The sequence below is a fragment of the Anopheles funestus genome, chromosome 2RL (genome assembly GCF_943734845.2).
Source record: "Anopheles funestus chromosome 2RL, idAnoFuneDA-416_04, whole genome shotgun sequence".
In the NCBI taxonomy this organism is placed as follows: domain Eukaryota; kingdom Metazoa; phylum Arthropoda; class Insecta; order Diptera; family Culicidae; genus Anopheles; species Anopheles funestus.
The window spans coordinates 78,704,324-78,721,294 of record NC_064598.1 but is presented as its reverse complement, the minus strand read 5'-3'; the positions used below and the strand labels follow the sequence as shown (position 1 = coordinate 78,721,294).

General features: G+C 44.4%; 4 protein-coding genes and 1 long non-coding RNA gene across 8 annotated transcripts in view; 2 read left to right on the top strand and 3 right to left on the bottom strand.

The window, feature by feature from the left end:
- The window catches only part of LOC125762952 (uncharacterized), a 187,904-nt gene that overhangs the window by 45,511 nt on the left and 125,422 nt on the right, over nt 1–16,971 (top strand). The window lies entirely within an intron of this gene.
- Nucleotides 230–1,167, top strand: LOC125762949 (trypsin-1-like). Its single transcript, XM_049425609.1, has 2 exons — nt 230–319; nt 401–1,167. Exons 1-2 carry the CDS (start codon nt 265–267, stop codon nt 1,153–1,155), a joined length of 810 nt encoding a protein of 269 aa, XP_049281566.1. The 5' UTR covers nt 230–264; the 3' UTR covers nt 1,156–1,167.
- Nucleotides 1,772–3,100, bottom strand: LOC125762948 (trypsin-1-like). The gene is made up of 2 exons (XM_049425608.1): nt 2,718–3,100; nt 1,772–2,637 (listed from the first exon to the last, which is right to left on the bottom strand). Exons 1-2 carry the CDS (start codon nt 2,776–2,778, stop codon nt 1,874–1,876), a joined length of 825 nt encoding a protein of 274 aa, XP_049281565.1. The 5' UTR covers nt 2,779–3,100; the 3' UTR covers nt 1,772–1,873.
- On the bottom strand, nt 3,315–6,610 carry LOC125762946 (trypsin-1-like). 3 transcript variants are annotated; one of them, XM_049425606.1, is made up of 6 exons: nt 6,384–6,566; nt 6,247–6,323; nt 5,716–6,173; nt 5,357–5,631; nt 5,126–5,290; nt 4,205–4,895 (listed from the first exon to the last, which is right to left on the bottom strand). In XM_049425606.1, the coding sequence occupies exons 3-6, from the start codon at nt 5,783–5,785 to the stop codon at nt 4,587–4,589; spliced, it is 819 nt and encodes a 272-aa protein (XP_049281563.1). In that variant the 5' UTR covers nt 5,786–6,173; nt 6,247–6,323; nt 6,384–6,566; the 3' UTR covers nt 4,205–4,586. The 3 variants fall into 3 exon arrangements, with proteins under 3 accessions (XP_049281564.1, XP_049281563.1, XP_049281562.1); XM_049425607.1 differs by adding an exon at nt 3,315–3,861 and having other exon boundaries at nt 3,937–4,232; nt 4,310–6,173; nt 6,384–6,610; XM_049425605.1 differs by having other exon boundaries at nt 5,357–6,173; nt 6,384–6,568.
- LOC125762951 (uncharacterized) lies at nt 7,275–15,960 on the bottom strand. Of its 2 annotated transcripts, none has more exons than XM_049425612.1 (3): nt 15,241–15,960; nt 7,845–8,002; nt 7,275–7,752 (listed from the first exon to the last, which is right to left on the bottom strand). In XM_049425612.1, the coding sequence occupies exons 1-3, from the start codon at nt 15,296–15,298 to the stop codon at nt 7,528–7,530; spliced, it is 441 nt and encodes a 146-aa protein (XP_049281569.1). In that variant the 5' UTR covers nt 15,299–15,960; the 3' UTR covers nt 7,275–7,527. The 2 variants fall into 2 exon arrangements, with proteins under 2 accessions (XP_049281569.1, XP_049281570.1); XM_049425613.1 differs by lacking the exons at nt 7,275–7,752; nt 7,845–8,002 and adding exons at nt 8,122–8,541; nt 8,619–8,773 and having other exon boundaries at nt 15,241–15,949.

The following is a 16,971-nucleotide window of genomic DNA, read 5'->3' as shown; positions in this document are numbered from 1 at the left end:
ATCTTGCGATCACTTTCAATTGCTGATACGTGTGGGCAAACTTTCCGAAATTCCAGTCTCCGCTGTGTCCTTCTGTAGATAAGCGAGGCCGGTTATCAAGTCACACACTTCTTGTGACGTAGTATCCGCGGTGGGTTTTCACCCGGTAAGTCCAGCATCGGATGGGATTTGTTACACGATAAGTGTGATAAGTTCTGGTGAAGCATAATATAAAAGCGATCGTCGTAGTGGGATGGACCTGTAGTTGCTGTTTTGTTAGCGAAAATGAAATCGGTTGTTGCTCTGTTGTGTCTGGTGGCTCTCGCAGCCGCTGCGCCTCGTAAGTAGCGGTTCCTGTTTCGATGTGGTTCCTTTGAGATTAGTCTCTAATATCTACGTTTCAAATTGTTATTTATTTAAGGTTCGGTGCAAACTAAATATGGTTTCCCCAGTGGACGCGTCGTTGGAGGTATCGATGCCCTGCCGGGCGAGTTCCCATCGATTGTGTCGATCCAGCGTGTGATCCTCGTCGTATCTGCTCACGTGTGCGGTGGTAGCATTCTGAGCAACTTCTGGGTCCTGACCGCTGCTCATTGCATCACCGAAAGCCCTGCTACGGCTAACTTCCAGATCTGGGCTGGTGCGCACAACACTGCCGTGGAGGAAGCCTCTCGTCAGACGATCAGCGTTGCAAGCAGTACCGTACATCCGGACTACCTGGGAGGCGTTAACCCAACGGATATCGCTGTTATGCGTCTAGCTTCTCCACTTACCTACACCGATCGTATTCAACCGATCGTCCTGCCCGTGCCTGGAAGTATCCCGACTGGTCCAGCTACCCTTGCCGGCTGGGGATCGACCGGTGGTACCCTTCCGACCCTGCCCAACATCCTGCAGAAGGTTACAAAGCCACTGATCACCTACGCCGAGTGCGAAGCCGCTGCCGGTATTGATTCCCCACTGGGACCGACCAACATCTGCACTGGTCCGCTGACCGGTGGAGTGTCCGCCTGCTCCGGAGATTCTGGTGGCCCACTGTACTCCATCCAGGGAGGACAACAGGTACAGATCGGTATCGTTTCGTGGGGCTGGATCCCGTGCGGTACTATCGGATTCCCGTCGGTCTATGTCGGTGTATCGCACTACATCGACTGGATCCAGGACAACACCAACTAAACGGATCGCTAGTGCATAACGATAAACTAAGCAATAACAATAAAACACGCCGATCATTCTAACGAACGCAAGTGGAAACTATTCGATGAATGTTGTATTGATAAGCACTACCGTGATCTGTCCGTGTGATACACGGTGTGAAATAGAGTCTTATAAATAGTACATTATCGTAACGGAACGGTGTCAGTCGTAAGTACAACTTCTAACCGACAGCCCAACGAAACGATGAAGTTCAATTTTTGCTACGCAATTCTACTGTTTCTTATCGGGGCCTTTACCCTATCCCAGGCGGAACCGACGGGAAGAAGAGTTCGAAGGCAGAATATGGAGCAGATTAAACCGTGGATGGAATGGGGTTCCAAGTATGGGCAAATCAGTGAGTAATACTATTGCGAAACGAGAGTTCCATGCTTTGCAGTGATACAATCTGTTCACATTTGATATATATAGTGGCAACGACAGTCATTATGCCAGCAGCTCAGGAAGCGGCCAGTATTGCATCAGCTGGAAGAGAAGGTGGTGGAGGAGAAGGTGAAGGCGGAGAGGGACAAAGTTAATGCTTATGTTTATGGCCCAGAATCTGACAGGGAACGTGTGATGACTTCGAATCTGCAAGTGTTTTAATGTGTTTTTATTTTAATACGACTAATAAAAAATATCTATTCTGATAATTGGAAACAAAATCAAACTCTGCGTGCGTGTGTGTGTGCTACATGATTTAAATCTGTGAGTTCAGATTAATCCATTCGATGAATGCCGATACACGTGTCGTGAAGGTGGGAATACCAGGTTGCCCACACGGTGATCCCTGCCACGAGATGACACCGACGATCGTATCAAAGCCGCTTATGTGCTGTATGGCCGCACCACCTGCATCACCGGTACATGCACCAATTCCACCGGTCGCCGGCCCCAAACAAACATTACGCTCCGTAACTGGACCGGTACCGATCATACCACCCATCATGATCTGACAGTGATCGTTCGGTACGACACCAACCTGGAACATTTGCAGCTGATCCGACATGCTCGGTAGCAGTCCGTTCGAGGTAGATCCCCAGCCAGCAAACTTTACGATACCATCCGGGATGGAATCGATCGGTGGCAAAACGATCGGCTGTATGTACTGATTATAACCGAATGGTGATGCCAACCGTACGGTCGCAATGTCAAACGGGCTGGCGGTACCATCGTACTGTGGGTGCATCGTGAACCGCAGCACGTTGATCGTCTGTTCGGTAGGTTCGAAGCTGTTCAGCAACACCTTGCCGGCTTGCACTCGGTAGCGACTGTTTTGGTTGCTGAAGAAACATTGGGCCGCGGTCAGCACATGGAACTGGTTCAGGACGGTTCCACCGCACACATGGCTGGCACTGATGAGAATTAACCGTTGGATCGATACCATCGCCGGGAACTCACCAGGTAATGCTCGCACACCACCAATGATGCGCTGTTGCGCTCGCTTATCAACACTGCCGGTAGCTGCGAAAGACAATATATTGGAAGGATTCCTTCGCATTGTAACATGATTAACAGGTTGAGAAATTCTTTAAACTACTAACCTGCAGCGCAACCAAGCAAAGCCACCAATAAAATCGTAAATATTCGCACACGGAACGCCATATTTTATCACCCAATGTTAAGACGGTCACAAAACAACTGATTCGATCCGATTGCTTGCTGTCCGATGATATACCTTAATCCACCGGTGCAACCACCGGTGATTGTTATTACATGGATTTATATCTCGATTCCCGGTGTATCTTATCTGGTTACTACAGTGCACCGGACAATTGGCGGAAGAAGATCGTCGATCAGAGATGTGGTGCGGTTGATAAGATTGTGCGATGATTAATCGACAACGAGCTGGCGTAGCGTGTCAACTGCTTCGGCAAGAGAAATATATGCGAATAGGCATTTAATTAAATAGGCGTGTTTCAGTTTTGGTTGCAGTGAATGGAATTCGCGTCAGAGTCTTTGATCACTGCTTGTGGATTATCCTTTTTATTACAAATGTATATTGTAAGCGCCTACAGGTATGCAAATCAAAACTAATTGTAACATTTCTCATGCCAGTTCCGGTTGTCAATTTGTTAAATAATTGCATACCTCGCGGGGCGTGTTCCCTTTTTATTGGCAGCAATGTAACAACAAATCTCTAATTGAAACCATTCCTTTATTCATAACTCCGACAGAAGCGAGAAACAAATGTCAAACTGAATGCCATAAACGTTATCCTCGTTCGTTTGCATCTTCCCACACCTACAAGGCAGCGTTGGCCTCTATCCAGTCGGTAAAGGCCGACACACGGGTATAGATGGATGGAGTGTTAATCCCACCGCACGGCAATACATTCCACGTAATGATGCCAACCTGCAGGAACACATCGTTCCCGAGATGTTGTACCGCACCACCGCCCGCATCACCGGTACAGGTCGAGATGCCACCACTAAGCGGCCCGGTACAGATGTTACGCTCGTCGAACGGACCGCCCGGTCCACCGAGCACACTAAGACATTCGTTCCACGGCACAATTAGTACGTTGATTTTCTGCAGCACGTCGGCGAAATTGTTCCCCGGCAGAATGCTGTTGCTGGTCGATCCCCAACCACCAACACGCACCAATCCGGTCGGGAGCTCATCGAACGGTGGTAGCGTTACCGGGCGTATTAGATCGGTGAAGAAGAACGCGGACGAGGTACGGACCTGGCAAAGACGTTATGGAAGGTAAAATGTTTCCGTTTTCGCCATATGTTGGTATGTTGTCGCCTCAAATCCTACCACAGCTGCATCGAACGAGCTAGTTCCACCGGTAAATCCCGGGTGCATTCGTATCCAGAAGATGCCGAGCACTTGCTGTGTATCGGCCGGCCGGTCGATGCGTAGATTTCCGGCCACGATTTCGAAGCGTGACGACGAATCGGTCCAAAAGCAGGACGCTGCCGTCAGTACGTGCAGTGGGTTAAGAATCGTACCACCGCAGATGTGTGTCCGTGCGGTCAAAAAGGCACGCTGTATGGACACCTGGTACGGTAGCTCACCTGTGAACGCATCCGTGCCACCAAAGATCCTACGTTCTACGGAGATTTGTTGAGGCGGGGAGAGAAGATTGCTGACAAGAGTGTTGACAAGAGGTGTACTAATGGCGTCTTACCGGGAGCAGCAGCACCGATGGCAAAGAAAAACGTAACCGCCCACAAAACGCCCAAAGTAATTGACTTCATTTTTGCTAATGATTCAATGCATTTTGAATAGCCCACCCCGGAGGCTAGGGCCCTGAACGTTTGGTGGATTATTGCGTCAAGTGTTTGTATTTTTGTTGGCTTTCAATTTATCTTATCTCCAGCAGTGGGTGTTCGTGGGTAGTAGTAGTCCAGACTTAGGCGCTTGGAGATATACATATTCTACGAAGGTTTTATTTTAATCGGACATTAATTGACACCGATAACCGTTAGAATCCAATCGAGATGAGGCGCAACACGAACGTGTACGGATGGGCCCGTTCCACAGGGCGTCCAGGGTGTCCAGGAGGGAATGGCAAACAGTGTGTAGGGTTGCAATTCGGTAGCAATCATTAACGGTGCACCCGAATCAGCGAGACACATTGACGTACCGTCTATCGTTGGAAGCGTTGATTTGGCGTTATCAGTGCAGATGTTTACGTCTGTCAGATAGGTGGACAGGATTGGTCCTAGACGTTGCTGACACTCACCTGACGATAGTATCGATACATTGGCCATCTGTTCCATAGAATAAGTTGACTTTTTATTACTCACATAATGTTGGAGAGTGTCTCTCGAAATGGATCTTCTTTGAAATGTTTCTTTCAATAAGTTTTTATCCTTATAAACCCTCCCAAGGTGTTGGAACACTAACGCTTCAACCAATCTCTTTACTACCTTTTTTCTTAAAAATTTGTTTAAATTCTTAATGATCCTACGATTTTTCTTTCAACTTCGAATTAACGTACCTGGAGCGTTGGATTCCACGCCCAAATCAAACCACTTTCATCTCCCGAACGGAACCGGTCATAACCTACGATGGTGGCCGTCTCGGCCACGCGTACTACCGAACCATCGTTCAATGGAATTGGCTGTACGTTACTCGTAAAGTTGAGTGCTTTCCGCATCCGGAGCTATAACAAATGCACACACCAAAGCCAACTTTAAACACGAAGAAAGCGCCCTTCTCCTTGTCTTACCAGTGCCAGATCGTGTCCCGTCCATCTTGTAGCGTCAAAATCGGGATGCGGCACAAACTCCTGCACGGTGCGATACATACGAATGCCACAAACAATTGCAATTGCATCGACGGGGAGATCGATAATACAGTGGCCGGAAGTTAACAACCAGTTCGGATTCAATATGGTTGCACTGCAACGATGGACGGTTTGATGCCGTACGGAGCAGATGTACGGTAAGTCCGACTGCGATACTTCAACACGCACGTTACCTACGGTACGAATTTCCGAAGAACCTTTTTGGGGTTTTTTGTTTTCGGACCACCCCAAAGGAGGAATCAATCGTGAGATAGTGAAGCTGTATGCACCACTCTTCTTACCATCGCAACGATAAACGGAACCAAACAGTATTGTTACAACCAAAAACGAGAACGCCCAACGTTCGAGCATATTTATTCACTTGGTAGTGCCACACGGAATGAAGAGAGACCCCCACCGTTTACGGTGTGGAAGGTTTCATCCAACTTTACCAAAGGGCACAGTAGGGAAAATGGGACGTAATTTGCAAATTGCGCTTACCTCGAGCACAATGCTTTGTTGCACTATAGTAACGTTTGAATATCGCCTGGCTCGGAGATAATGGTGCTCATCAGTTTGTGTTGGTTGTATCATCCTCATTGCTTACCATCTGGCATCAGTGGAGCAACTTCCCAAAAGCCAACGCGTGATGCTAATTAGCCGGACTTGGACTGGTCTTTCTTCTCAAGTGCCGGAACCCTTCCTCGCTGCTTCCGGAGCTTGCTTTACTTTCGTCGGAAGAATTATCACCGATGGCACGCTGGTTGCAATGGGAATGGAATGGAGCATTACACGATGAACGTACAGTTTGACCACTTCTGAGTTTTTCTTACCTGCAGAATATTCTTTAACGTCTGACCCGTAGTAGCGGGTCGTCCAGTTGGTTGTAAATCGTTGAACGGAGACGATGCTAAACAAAAACAAAGTACAACCATTAAGATATTCTTCCTAACGCACAGCTAGCACTTACCAGCAGTGTCCAATTGTACCAACAGCATCACCGCCAGCACGACAAACAAATATCTCTTCCAGCTAAGCATGATCGAAATTCGAAGATCAACACAACAAATAACCGTACTTGACAAGAACACTTTAGAAACTGATCGTTCTGAAGCGTTGCTGTTTTGCCGCGGGTGTGCCTCATCGGGGTTTCGCTCCGTGATAAGGTGATAACTTTCACCTAAAACGCAAAAACAAAATTCCCAAAGACGTGCTTCCAGCTGCAGCTAGGTATCAAGGAGCAGAAAGGTTATCACGTTTGGCACACTTTGCATCATTGGAACATATACGAAGCATTGATTGCAAAAACGTTCGATGGTAGGGAAGAATAGAATAACCCATTTTTAAAATAGAAATAATTCGTGATGAAGGTTAAATTTGAGTGATAATAAGCTAGTCGATTCAGTTACAGGGGTACGCAATTTAAGTGTGGAATGTTGCCAAACTTGCGAAAAGGAAAACAAATCGATAAAAGCTCGAGAAGAGATACGATGAGCGGATAAATTAAGTTCAAATTGTTAAACTAATTTTTAGACCTCCTTACCTGTTTATTACACAAAAGCATTTAATTAAATCATGGCGTAAGTTTCATCTAGATTTAATGAGAAGATCTTATTTTTATTTATTTCACTTAGAACGGCTAGACCGTATGACTGTGAGAAGATCATCTTCTTGGCATCTTAATTTAATTAAATAAAAAAAAAATATTAACTATCAAATCACACACTCGACCTACGATCGCATCTACGAAACATATAAAATTTGTTTTTAGTACTACTGTACTAAATATACGAAAATGCGATTTCCTGATTTTTTTCTTTCCATTACGAATATCAACATCTAAGATCACTAAAAAAAACGATTTCCGAATAAGATTGGATCATTTTTATTACTGTATCATGAAGCCACTTGATCTTCACTAAACTAAACGCATACTGCTGCAAGAGGAAAGTGTTGTATCTGGTCTAAATATAATGGCAGTGTTTGTTTTACACCTTGAGTATCGTCTCCTAAATTCTCTCGTTGGGATAGTGTCATTGTTTGTTATGTGAAAATATTCTTTTGCTTTAAATAATCGGCAGTAGAAGTAGTTTGATAGTGTACGATGCAAGGCTTTAAGCCTTCTTCGTCTTTGCGGCGGCAGCCTTGCTGATCTTGCTCATCTCCTTCAGCAGCTGCTTGATTGCTGCCTTTGCTTCCTTCTCGTTCGAGATTGATTCGTTCGAGTGTGAGTTGCTTTCGCTACTGATCGAGTCCACCCTTGGCTTTGCGGTGATGTCATTACGCAGCTCTTCGTCGCTGCTCGATTCGGACGAGAAGCGTACCGGGCGGTTCAGTTCCTAGGGAGGACGAAACGAAAGAAAGGCGGGGAAAATTTACGATTCTTTTATTAGTGCACATTACGGGAAGATAAATCACAATGTTCCTTTACCTGTATTAACTTTCCCCTGGAGCTTCGTCCCGAGCTTTCCTGGAAGGCAGCAGCCAGTTCGGGACTGATCGAACCAAGCGGTTGATTAGGATAGCGTACATAAACCGGTACGTATCCTCCCTTTTTCGGGTAGTCCTTATACTTATCAGGCAGTGCATCTACATTTAAAATGGACGGCGGGGAAGTAAATGGATCATTCAGAAAATGTATGTAGTCTAAGCAAATTTCAAAACTCAGTTCTCCAACGATTACAAACACAATAGAAAACGACACACCATTTTGGTCAGTTAGCTCGCCGGTCAACATTTTTATTATTGGTATGCTCGATCGGTATGCGATGCGGACATTTTAGTAAAAATAAAAAAGAATCACAACACGTCTCTTTTGCATGTAACGAAATAAATAACATTGAACGCGCGCGTGTGTGTTTGTGTGCGCTTATGTGCATTAATTTGCACAAAGGGTAACTGTGCCGGGTTAGCTTCATAACGGGTGGGTGAGTGGGTGGTGGGATGCCATTTTCACTGCCATCTTGTGCCCGTAACTTTCACTTCCTTCAGACGAGAGGTGCAGGCGGTGCAGTCTCCGCCGGCTTTTTGGCCGAACCTGCCAATAGAACTTTTTCGTGCTCGTCCGAAGCGGAGTGTGAATCGACCAAGCTGGACGAATGTGCAACACCTTGATCAGCTTGTAGTGCCTAAACGCGGCGAGAGAAGAATCGTGTTAGCTGGGAAGGGAACGACAACAACAACAAAAAATGAACGATTTACTTACTTGGGCGAGTTCAGCACGACTGACCCGACTTACTGGTTCACGGAATGCGGCCGCCAGCTCCGGATTAATGTCCGCCAGTGGTTGATCACCGAGCCGGATGTATACTGGGACGTAACCTTCCCGAGGCTTCAACACCTGATAGCCCGGTGCGGCGTCTGTAGTGAGAAGTGTGAGTGTTGTTTGTTTGCAAATTGTGTTCTAAATCTGTCTAGTGGATGTAATGGTATCGAGGATCAGGTTTGTTCTAAAGGATGCTGTTACATCTTGATCCAGATAGCCATCTATGACATTTGTTTTAGGTAACTGTTCAGTTTTTAGTGAATCATGCATCGAGTAAGTGAGTGTGTGAGTTAATGGAAGTGAAGATAAAGGTATCGAGGTGTGTATGAAAGGGAGTTTGAATGTACAATGTGTGCAAAAAAAATAGTACGGTGTAGTTCTAGGCGGAAAAGCTCAACATAAAGAAATCTTCGATTACAAAGAATTCCAAGTCATTCTACCTAGATCGAATCGAGATTGATTGTTGTATGATGAATTCTTTACCGGACTCGATGATACAAAATGCGAAAACTACCTGCACAAAGACGTCCACGTCGATCAACCACGAAGAGGTTTTTGAAGAAAGATTAAAGCGGTACAATGGAAGGCGAACCTCGTAAACGTTCTTCTCAGAACCTTCCCGCAAATGTCCGGTACAAAGTCACCGACCCGGGGTAGAAATTTTATTTGCACTAATGATGATAATGATGGCCACGGTAATGATGATGAAGAACATGATTTCATAAAAACGTTAATGTAGTGCTCCACAGGAACGTTGGTGTGTAAGGCTGTTGGTACGGACACATACAACCCCAGCGAATGATGATCATTTTCGGACACACTTTTAAAACACATCGCACCGGTCGGTAAAGTGACGTCTTTCGTCGATCGACGTGACGTTTATTGGAACTAAGTAGAAACGTACATGGCGTCATCATGCCGCGCATGGTAGTATGACATGATCGTAAAGAACGTTGGTTTTTTTGCTTTACACTTCCTTTTTGACTTCGTAATTCTTGCACCGGTCAACCGGTAACGGTGGTTAAATTGTTGCAATTCTATTTAGCGGGTCTCAATTTAATAACCATTGTGTGGATCACTCAATTGACGCCTAAATGGTTCTGCGATCATTCTTCCATGTGCGGGACACCGTTAGTTGTGGTGTTGTAGCTTACAGCTACAGTAGCTTTTGCCCAACGTTTTACCCTTAAGTTATGAGTTGGTCGATCACGAACATCGTGCTTTATGGTAAAGCATTTAATAGAATAGATATTTTTCATGGTAAATTCCAACGCTGCACAACTGATCGTACTGATGTACGTGCACCAATAGAGCAGCCTATTAAACATTATCAGGTTCAGGTTAGTATTTCGTCTTTAAAAAAGTGTTCCATTTCCTGCCCTAAACCGGAATGATAATGCTTATTAGCACTCCACTTCGACTGTTGATAAATAAAATCCTGTACAATCAATCAATTAGCTTGTCCCCACGGTGTGCGCGGTTTGCATGGAAATGTGATCATTTGCATCAAGCAATAAAAATAAAAGCATACGCCCTTCGTGGGACCTGGTGCCCTCGTGTGGCCTTCAAGGGTGTGGAGTCAACGGATCGATCGTGAAACTAGTTTATTTCCCGCAAAACCAACGCCCACCCGGCTTGATGAGAGGGGGGGGGGATAGAATATTCTACCCGCATACGTAAGTTCGATTCCTTTACCCACCGCTTAGGGGAACATGAGGACTTGTTTTGTGTGATAAAGGAAACTAAAAATAATGCGCAAACCGTAACCAGTTTTTAGCGATCGCTGCTGCTGCGCAAAATGCATCGATGTGAACCATTTGCATTAGATTGCACCGTTCGTGTGGGTGGGTTAACTCCCCCTATCGGGTGACATTGACCACATCGGGGGTGTGTGTGTGTGTGTGCCCACATGCACCGGTGGCGGAAAATTCCAACCACGATAAAGCTCACATTACTTCCGACTGTGGTGCAGTTTTTGCAGGAAGTCTACCTAGTGCAAAAGTGTGGATCACAAGTGTAAGTTATTCTTTCGGTGGAATAATTTACACACTGCACATATGCGCATTTTACCAATCGGGAGTGCAAACCGCGGATGAGTGGGTATGGGTAATAAGTACCCATCTTTTTGAACCAGTTGTGTGTGTGTCTGCACTAGCAGCAAGGGGGACAATAAAAATTGCCCATCAACGTAATGGGTTGGAAATAAAATCAGTCCCGAATGCATCGTGGAATGCAACGGTGAGGCCATATAATCGACACCGGTCAGCTGGAACCGGTTTCATTTGGTGGCTTTTTGTTTGTCGTTTTATTTGCTGTTCGTGTGTAAGAATGCTTGATCGAGTTAACGAGCCGCGTCACCTGGACGTTGGTCAATGGCGTTTCCTGCGAGGGCTTGTCGGTTCAGGTCCGTAACTGTTTTGTGGGCACGCATTGCATGTTTTACTAGCTAGGTTTTATTTTGTAAAATAAGTGTTTGCTATGCGTTAAAACAAAAAATAAAAGTCTTACACCCTGTACTAAATCGTCCATACGCGGAATTGCAGTTTGAGGTGGCAAAATCTGGACGCAAAACCATGTTCCATGGGAGCCTCAAACCCGTTCTAAGCGTACAGTATGTAGGGCAAAGTTGTAGGTTTTTACCACAATTTGTAAAAAAACATTTTGACAATCATGTGTTGGTCCTACTATTACAGGGTGTATTAGAATCATTCAGCTCCAATGTTTAGGTCACGTCATGATAATAGTACCGAACAACCAAAAACAAATTATTCAAAATTGCAACCTAAACCTAGATGATTCCCAGACGAAACCATTTCTAATTGAATTGGTAAGTTAAATTAAAAAAATATTTGTTGGTTTTATATTACCTTTTAAATAGAAAAAGATAATTTTGATAACTAATTTCATAACTCAATCATTATTTTCAAAATATTTTGTCCTTTTCTAGGTTTATTATTAGGTTTAGCTATATATTTTTATTTAAATTATTTTAAAATTAAAATTTGACTTTAAACTATGCAACACACTGTATTTCTCAGATTGGCGATAGTAGTGTACCGCTGTCCAAAGACAATCAACTTCGCTATCGTGGCGCTTCTATCGTTTTGGGGGAAGATTGCTTTTCGGGATAATGTAATTGCCCTCCTAAGTGATATGCCAGGCGGTCAAATTAGGGTGAAAATTTATCACCATTTGCCGTACCCATTAGGGCAAGCCGCTCAGTTAGGGCACCGTGCAGAAATGGTGCCGATTCGCTACGACGTACTATCAAGCGCACCGTGTTCGAACTTGTGCACTTGTGCAGCCTCTTACATGGGCCTTTGGTCACCGTAACCGTAACTATAATCTTGTGCTCGCACTAGAAGGCTAAGCCATTGACCGGCCAAGCTCGTTCGATGTTCTTGATGTTTGCCTCTTAAACCTCTCGATGCTCTCGATGCTACGATCTTGTCTCATCTTTCACCACACCTCTGTTCCCGTACCACTACTTCTACCCCGGTTGAGCATAAATGAAAGGAAAACAAGAAGCCACTGCCGTTGTTTTGCTAATTATTCCGCACAGTTCTACCGTTTTTAATGCGCGTCCGCGAACGGTGTGGCCAATGTTTAGGTTTGCGTTTTAACTTTATTTCGCTCGCTTTTATTGAGCTTTCCGTGCCGTGTAGATCTGCCCATGGATGCTGGGTGGATCAAACAAAAAAATAAGTCCAAAAAGTGGTAAGCAAAACAGGGGAATGCAAGCAATAAAAATAAAAAAAGACCAAAACAGACGCTTGGCGCTGGCTGTAGTTTCGCGAAACCGGCAAAACATGGGCAGGTAACGCGTTTTGCTTTTATGAAGCTTTCGTGACCATGGCAACCGTGTCGTTCGCCGTACGCTGGAGTTCGGATGGTCCGGCGAGAATTGATGCGAAAAACTGCCCGTCCGCTTGACGCAATAATGGTGGTCAGTGTTGGGAAGAAAATGAGCTTCCTGCTCTGCCTGTCTGGCCCCGGGGGAGGCTAATTATCGGGCACCGATCTGGGAAAGGGTTTTTTATAGTTTTGAGTTCTTTGCTGTTCTTTCGTAGCACTTCACACACACACACATGGACGAAAAAAAAAGAACATTTAGCGAATCATCATTTTAAGCATAAAAAGAAATTCATTCTCAAAGCACCGGGTATTGCTAGTGTTCCGTGGGGTAAAAATAATAAAACTCTTGCTCAACGGATTGAAGTTTTAGTTAAGCAAAAGCTACTTGACCAATACGGTCGTAAATAGAATCTTAATTGAGAAATTTTAATTCCCTCAATAAATAAAAGATACTATATAAAAAGCATACAAAATATATAAATATTCCATGTGCTTTTTAACGAATCACAGACGGCACGATCACAACAATTGCGGTACAATACTCTGTGCCAACGTTGCTTCGAATCAGCCTGCAGCCATAAATATACGACCTTGGTAAGACACAAGGCTGCAACAACGGAATGGCATGTCTATCGAAGCGCACCAGCAAAAAAAAAACAGATACCCACCCCGTAACAGATTAGTGTGGTTATTAACTAGTTTTAACAACAGGAAATAAGATGGACCTAGCCTATTGAGTACGCTTTTAAGGCGGTTTTTTTGCAGCTCTTCCCCTGTCTGCATTCCAACCGTTAGGTCACGTCACGAAACTGTTGGATGAAATATTCATCTTGATTTGATGTATCGTTTTCGTCCACCTTCCCACCTTCCACTTGGCGCTCGTCGTTAAATATCATGCGAAGCCGTTATGAGTCGGTACATTGACATGAATCATCGGTTCGACCGATCTCTACTTGCACGGTAAGATGACCTTGTCCGTGTCGATCGGTAATAAGACAGCTCATCCGATTGGACGGTGTAATAGCATCATTTCTGCAATATCTACAACGCCGGAATCACACACTCATGATCATCTCCTGGTTCACCAACACAAATCAATTGTAAAAGAAGTCAGTAACAAAAAAAAGCAAAAACGAAACAATTGATTCCCGTACAGTTTCCTTCACGAATGAATGGCGTGTAATGGTGCTGAATGGTGCCAAAAATTTAACTCTGTTCTCGTTTTGCTGAGATTTCTACAGTGGTAGCAATCGTTATAGGTCATCTAATTTTAAAAATTTCAAATTAATATTTTGTTCATGCAAATTTTGAAAAATACAGATAAAAATATAGCATCAAATAATTAAAAAAATATATCTATCACATTTCAAAGAAAATAAAGCTTGATTTCTAAAAATAGACTGGTGAAGTGAACTTAAGATCGGGCATATCACAATGGCATACTTTACATTTCTTTACAGAACATTATAATATCTCACAAAAAAAACATCACACACTTATAGCTATTTCTCTCACTGTAGTGTGGACCGGAAATTATTTTGCGTGAAACAGTAATATTCCCCATCTCAACAGAAGGAGTTGAAAGAAATAATTCCATCAAAACAGACGATACATTAGCAAATCGATTGCGCTGGGAGGCAGAGATATTTCATCACCCAAAATAACAACCGATACAATCTATTTACAAAACAGGCGCACAGTAAATCAAGATGAAAGACGATTCGTGAAGCGTAATCTGCTTTGTCCTTTTTTGGGAACATAAAGCCACAGCATAAAGCTCGGTTGTTATAACGCGGCAAAACAAAACAAAAAATTGTGTATATCATAGAAGGAAGCTTCAAATAACTTCTCCTAACACGTGTTTTACGAGCGTTGCGTATGAGTTATTACCGTAACCTTCCGGTTGGCATCGTTCGCATCTATCATCATAACGTGTCTTACCGGCGTGTGCTGCCGGCATACTGTTATAGTTCAATAAATTTTAACTTCCCTGTGCGGAACATCATTATAATGTTGCTAACTTCCACCAACTCCCTTCCCTCCATCCGATCGGTGTGCCGAACTCGAGCGGCCGAAATTTCGCACAACAACATATTTCCCTAAACAGCGGTATAAAAATCTAAAAAGTTGCTAAAAGATGGAAGTGCAAATGATAGATGATGCGATAAGGAGCGGTTGTAAATTTAGCAATTTCGATGCACTTCTAATTCAATCGACCACAGCTGGTGTACGTTGGGAATGGGAAATATTTTACATTCGCAAAAGGAAGGAGTTGGTTGGTGAGATGAAAATTCTATGCGAAAACGTATTTAAACAAATGCTGGAGAAAGTCACCGTAAGAAAATAATTGACAGATAGACAGAGAAGATGTAAAATTGCACCGTGAAAGATAGAGATGAAATGACGTAGATCATAAAGATAGCATATGTACACTAAACACGAACAGATAGAGGACGCACTAATTACACAAAACACTATTTACACTCGCAAAACACAGACATGCACGCGGATAGGGAAGTTGCACAAAGGCTGTGCGATGTATGTACAGATGGTTTGAGGATAGTACGACATGCACATTCAAAACACTTTTCCAACCCGTGACTAATGATATCTAGTGCGATCGGTTTAAGTTCTAAGATGGCGATCGTTGATGATGTTGCATGCAATGAAATCCCCTAGACAGTAGTATCCCGGAGGACCTACTTACCGCCAGCATCCATCATCATGGTGATGATGACCAAACAGCTCAGAATCATCCACTTCATCGTGTTGGCGATTTTAGGCACTAAACTTTGGACACAGTTAAAAAATTCCTCAAATCACTCACTGCTGGCGGATGCGACTTCTCAAAACGTCACGTCACGGTAAACTTGACACTAGCACACCACTGCCACTGCTTTCACGGCAATCGCAGACAATCGGCAAAACAGTCTAGCGACGAGGAAAAAACACCACAGTCCAGTAGGCAGGTTCGCGAGTCAATGATTGATCGCGACCAGATCGTACCAGTCTTTAAGCCTTCCAAACGGTTCCAGTGCGAGAGATGCAGACCCTAAAGAATGCGAGAGAGCGAGAGATCATACGCGAGATGGTGAAGAAGTTGGGAATCGTTTGGGGAAGGTGTATCACACAGGTCGATCGATCGATCAACTTGATCGCGATTCGATGCTGACTCAGCAAACCCACAAATCACACCCGACCCCTTTGCGCTGCTACACGTGCCTGGGGCAGCTTGCTTCAAGAGTTCGTGTGGAGCAATTATTCGTTCGCTAAATCTGCACAGTTGGAGTTGTTGTCTTTGTTTTTTGTTTTTGGTTCCAGTTCCGTTTTTCACTTGATCTTCGTATCTGTTAGAGGGGCTCCAGCGTCTAGAGACTTTGTCCAGCCGTTTGGTCGGAATCTCACGCACTGAGAAGATGAGTATAGTTTGAAGCGTCTTTTATAAGATAGCCGCTGGTGTTATCTCTCCGGTGGCCGGAGATTGTTGCCGGGGACACGTAGTGGAAGAATTTCACTAACAGCTCCACTAACAGTGGCTGAAGAGAATGCCGGCCATATACGTGGCCTTCGTAGTACGCGAATAGTTTTGATGTTCTTTCTTTTCCATTTGCCATAGTCATTTTTTCACCCTTATGCTCTTTCTCTTATTTCTTCTCTCTCTCTCTCTCTCTCTCTCTCTCTCTCTCTCTCTCTCTCTCTCTAACTGTGAGGTGTTGATCAGTGCCGAGAATAGTGAAAGGTATGAGATTTTACTGGCTGTGTGTGGTGAACTAGGCTGAGCATAAAGTAATCGGTTCTTCTCCTCCATGTTCTGTCGTTCTGTTGTTTTCCACGCGTTTTATGTTGTTGGAGCACATCGGCCAACGGATACGGGTGCTCCACTTTATCGGACCACCTTGGCTCATTAGCGAATTCTAGCGTGTCGTCCATTTTCGGCTGGTGCCTAATCAGTTCGATATGAACTAGAGAAGAAGAAAGTCCAGTTAACCTAGATTTATGACACTTTTGCGTGACCGTGTGTAGCTTCGGAGTTCTAGTGGATAATTAAATTACTCATAATTTGTTTCCGTATGTTTCTCTTCTTTTCCTGGATACAGAGGAGGGATCCTAAGAATCACTTTGTACCGGCATCTTGACAGTGCTTGACCTGTAGACTGTCAAAATAAAAAAGCAAGATTTCACACACACACACAGCCATTTAACGGGTATACAGTTAAACGCAGTGACTTCGGAAAGGGACCACAAGTGAACCATGAAGTTGAAGAAACAGCTCCAACGCACAGTGCCCGTCTCGTGCTGATGTTTAAGTGGAAATGAAAGCACGTGAAGCGTGATCTCGATCATCGCTTCCTGGAAGTGATCGTGCAAGAGGAAAGATTTGACACATCGCGCACCAGCCGTTGAGTGGCTTCCGACACTAGAGTAAGAGTCCCGTGAC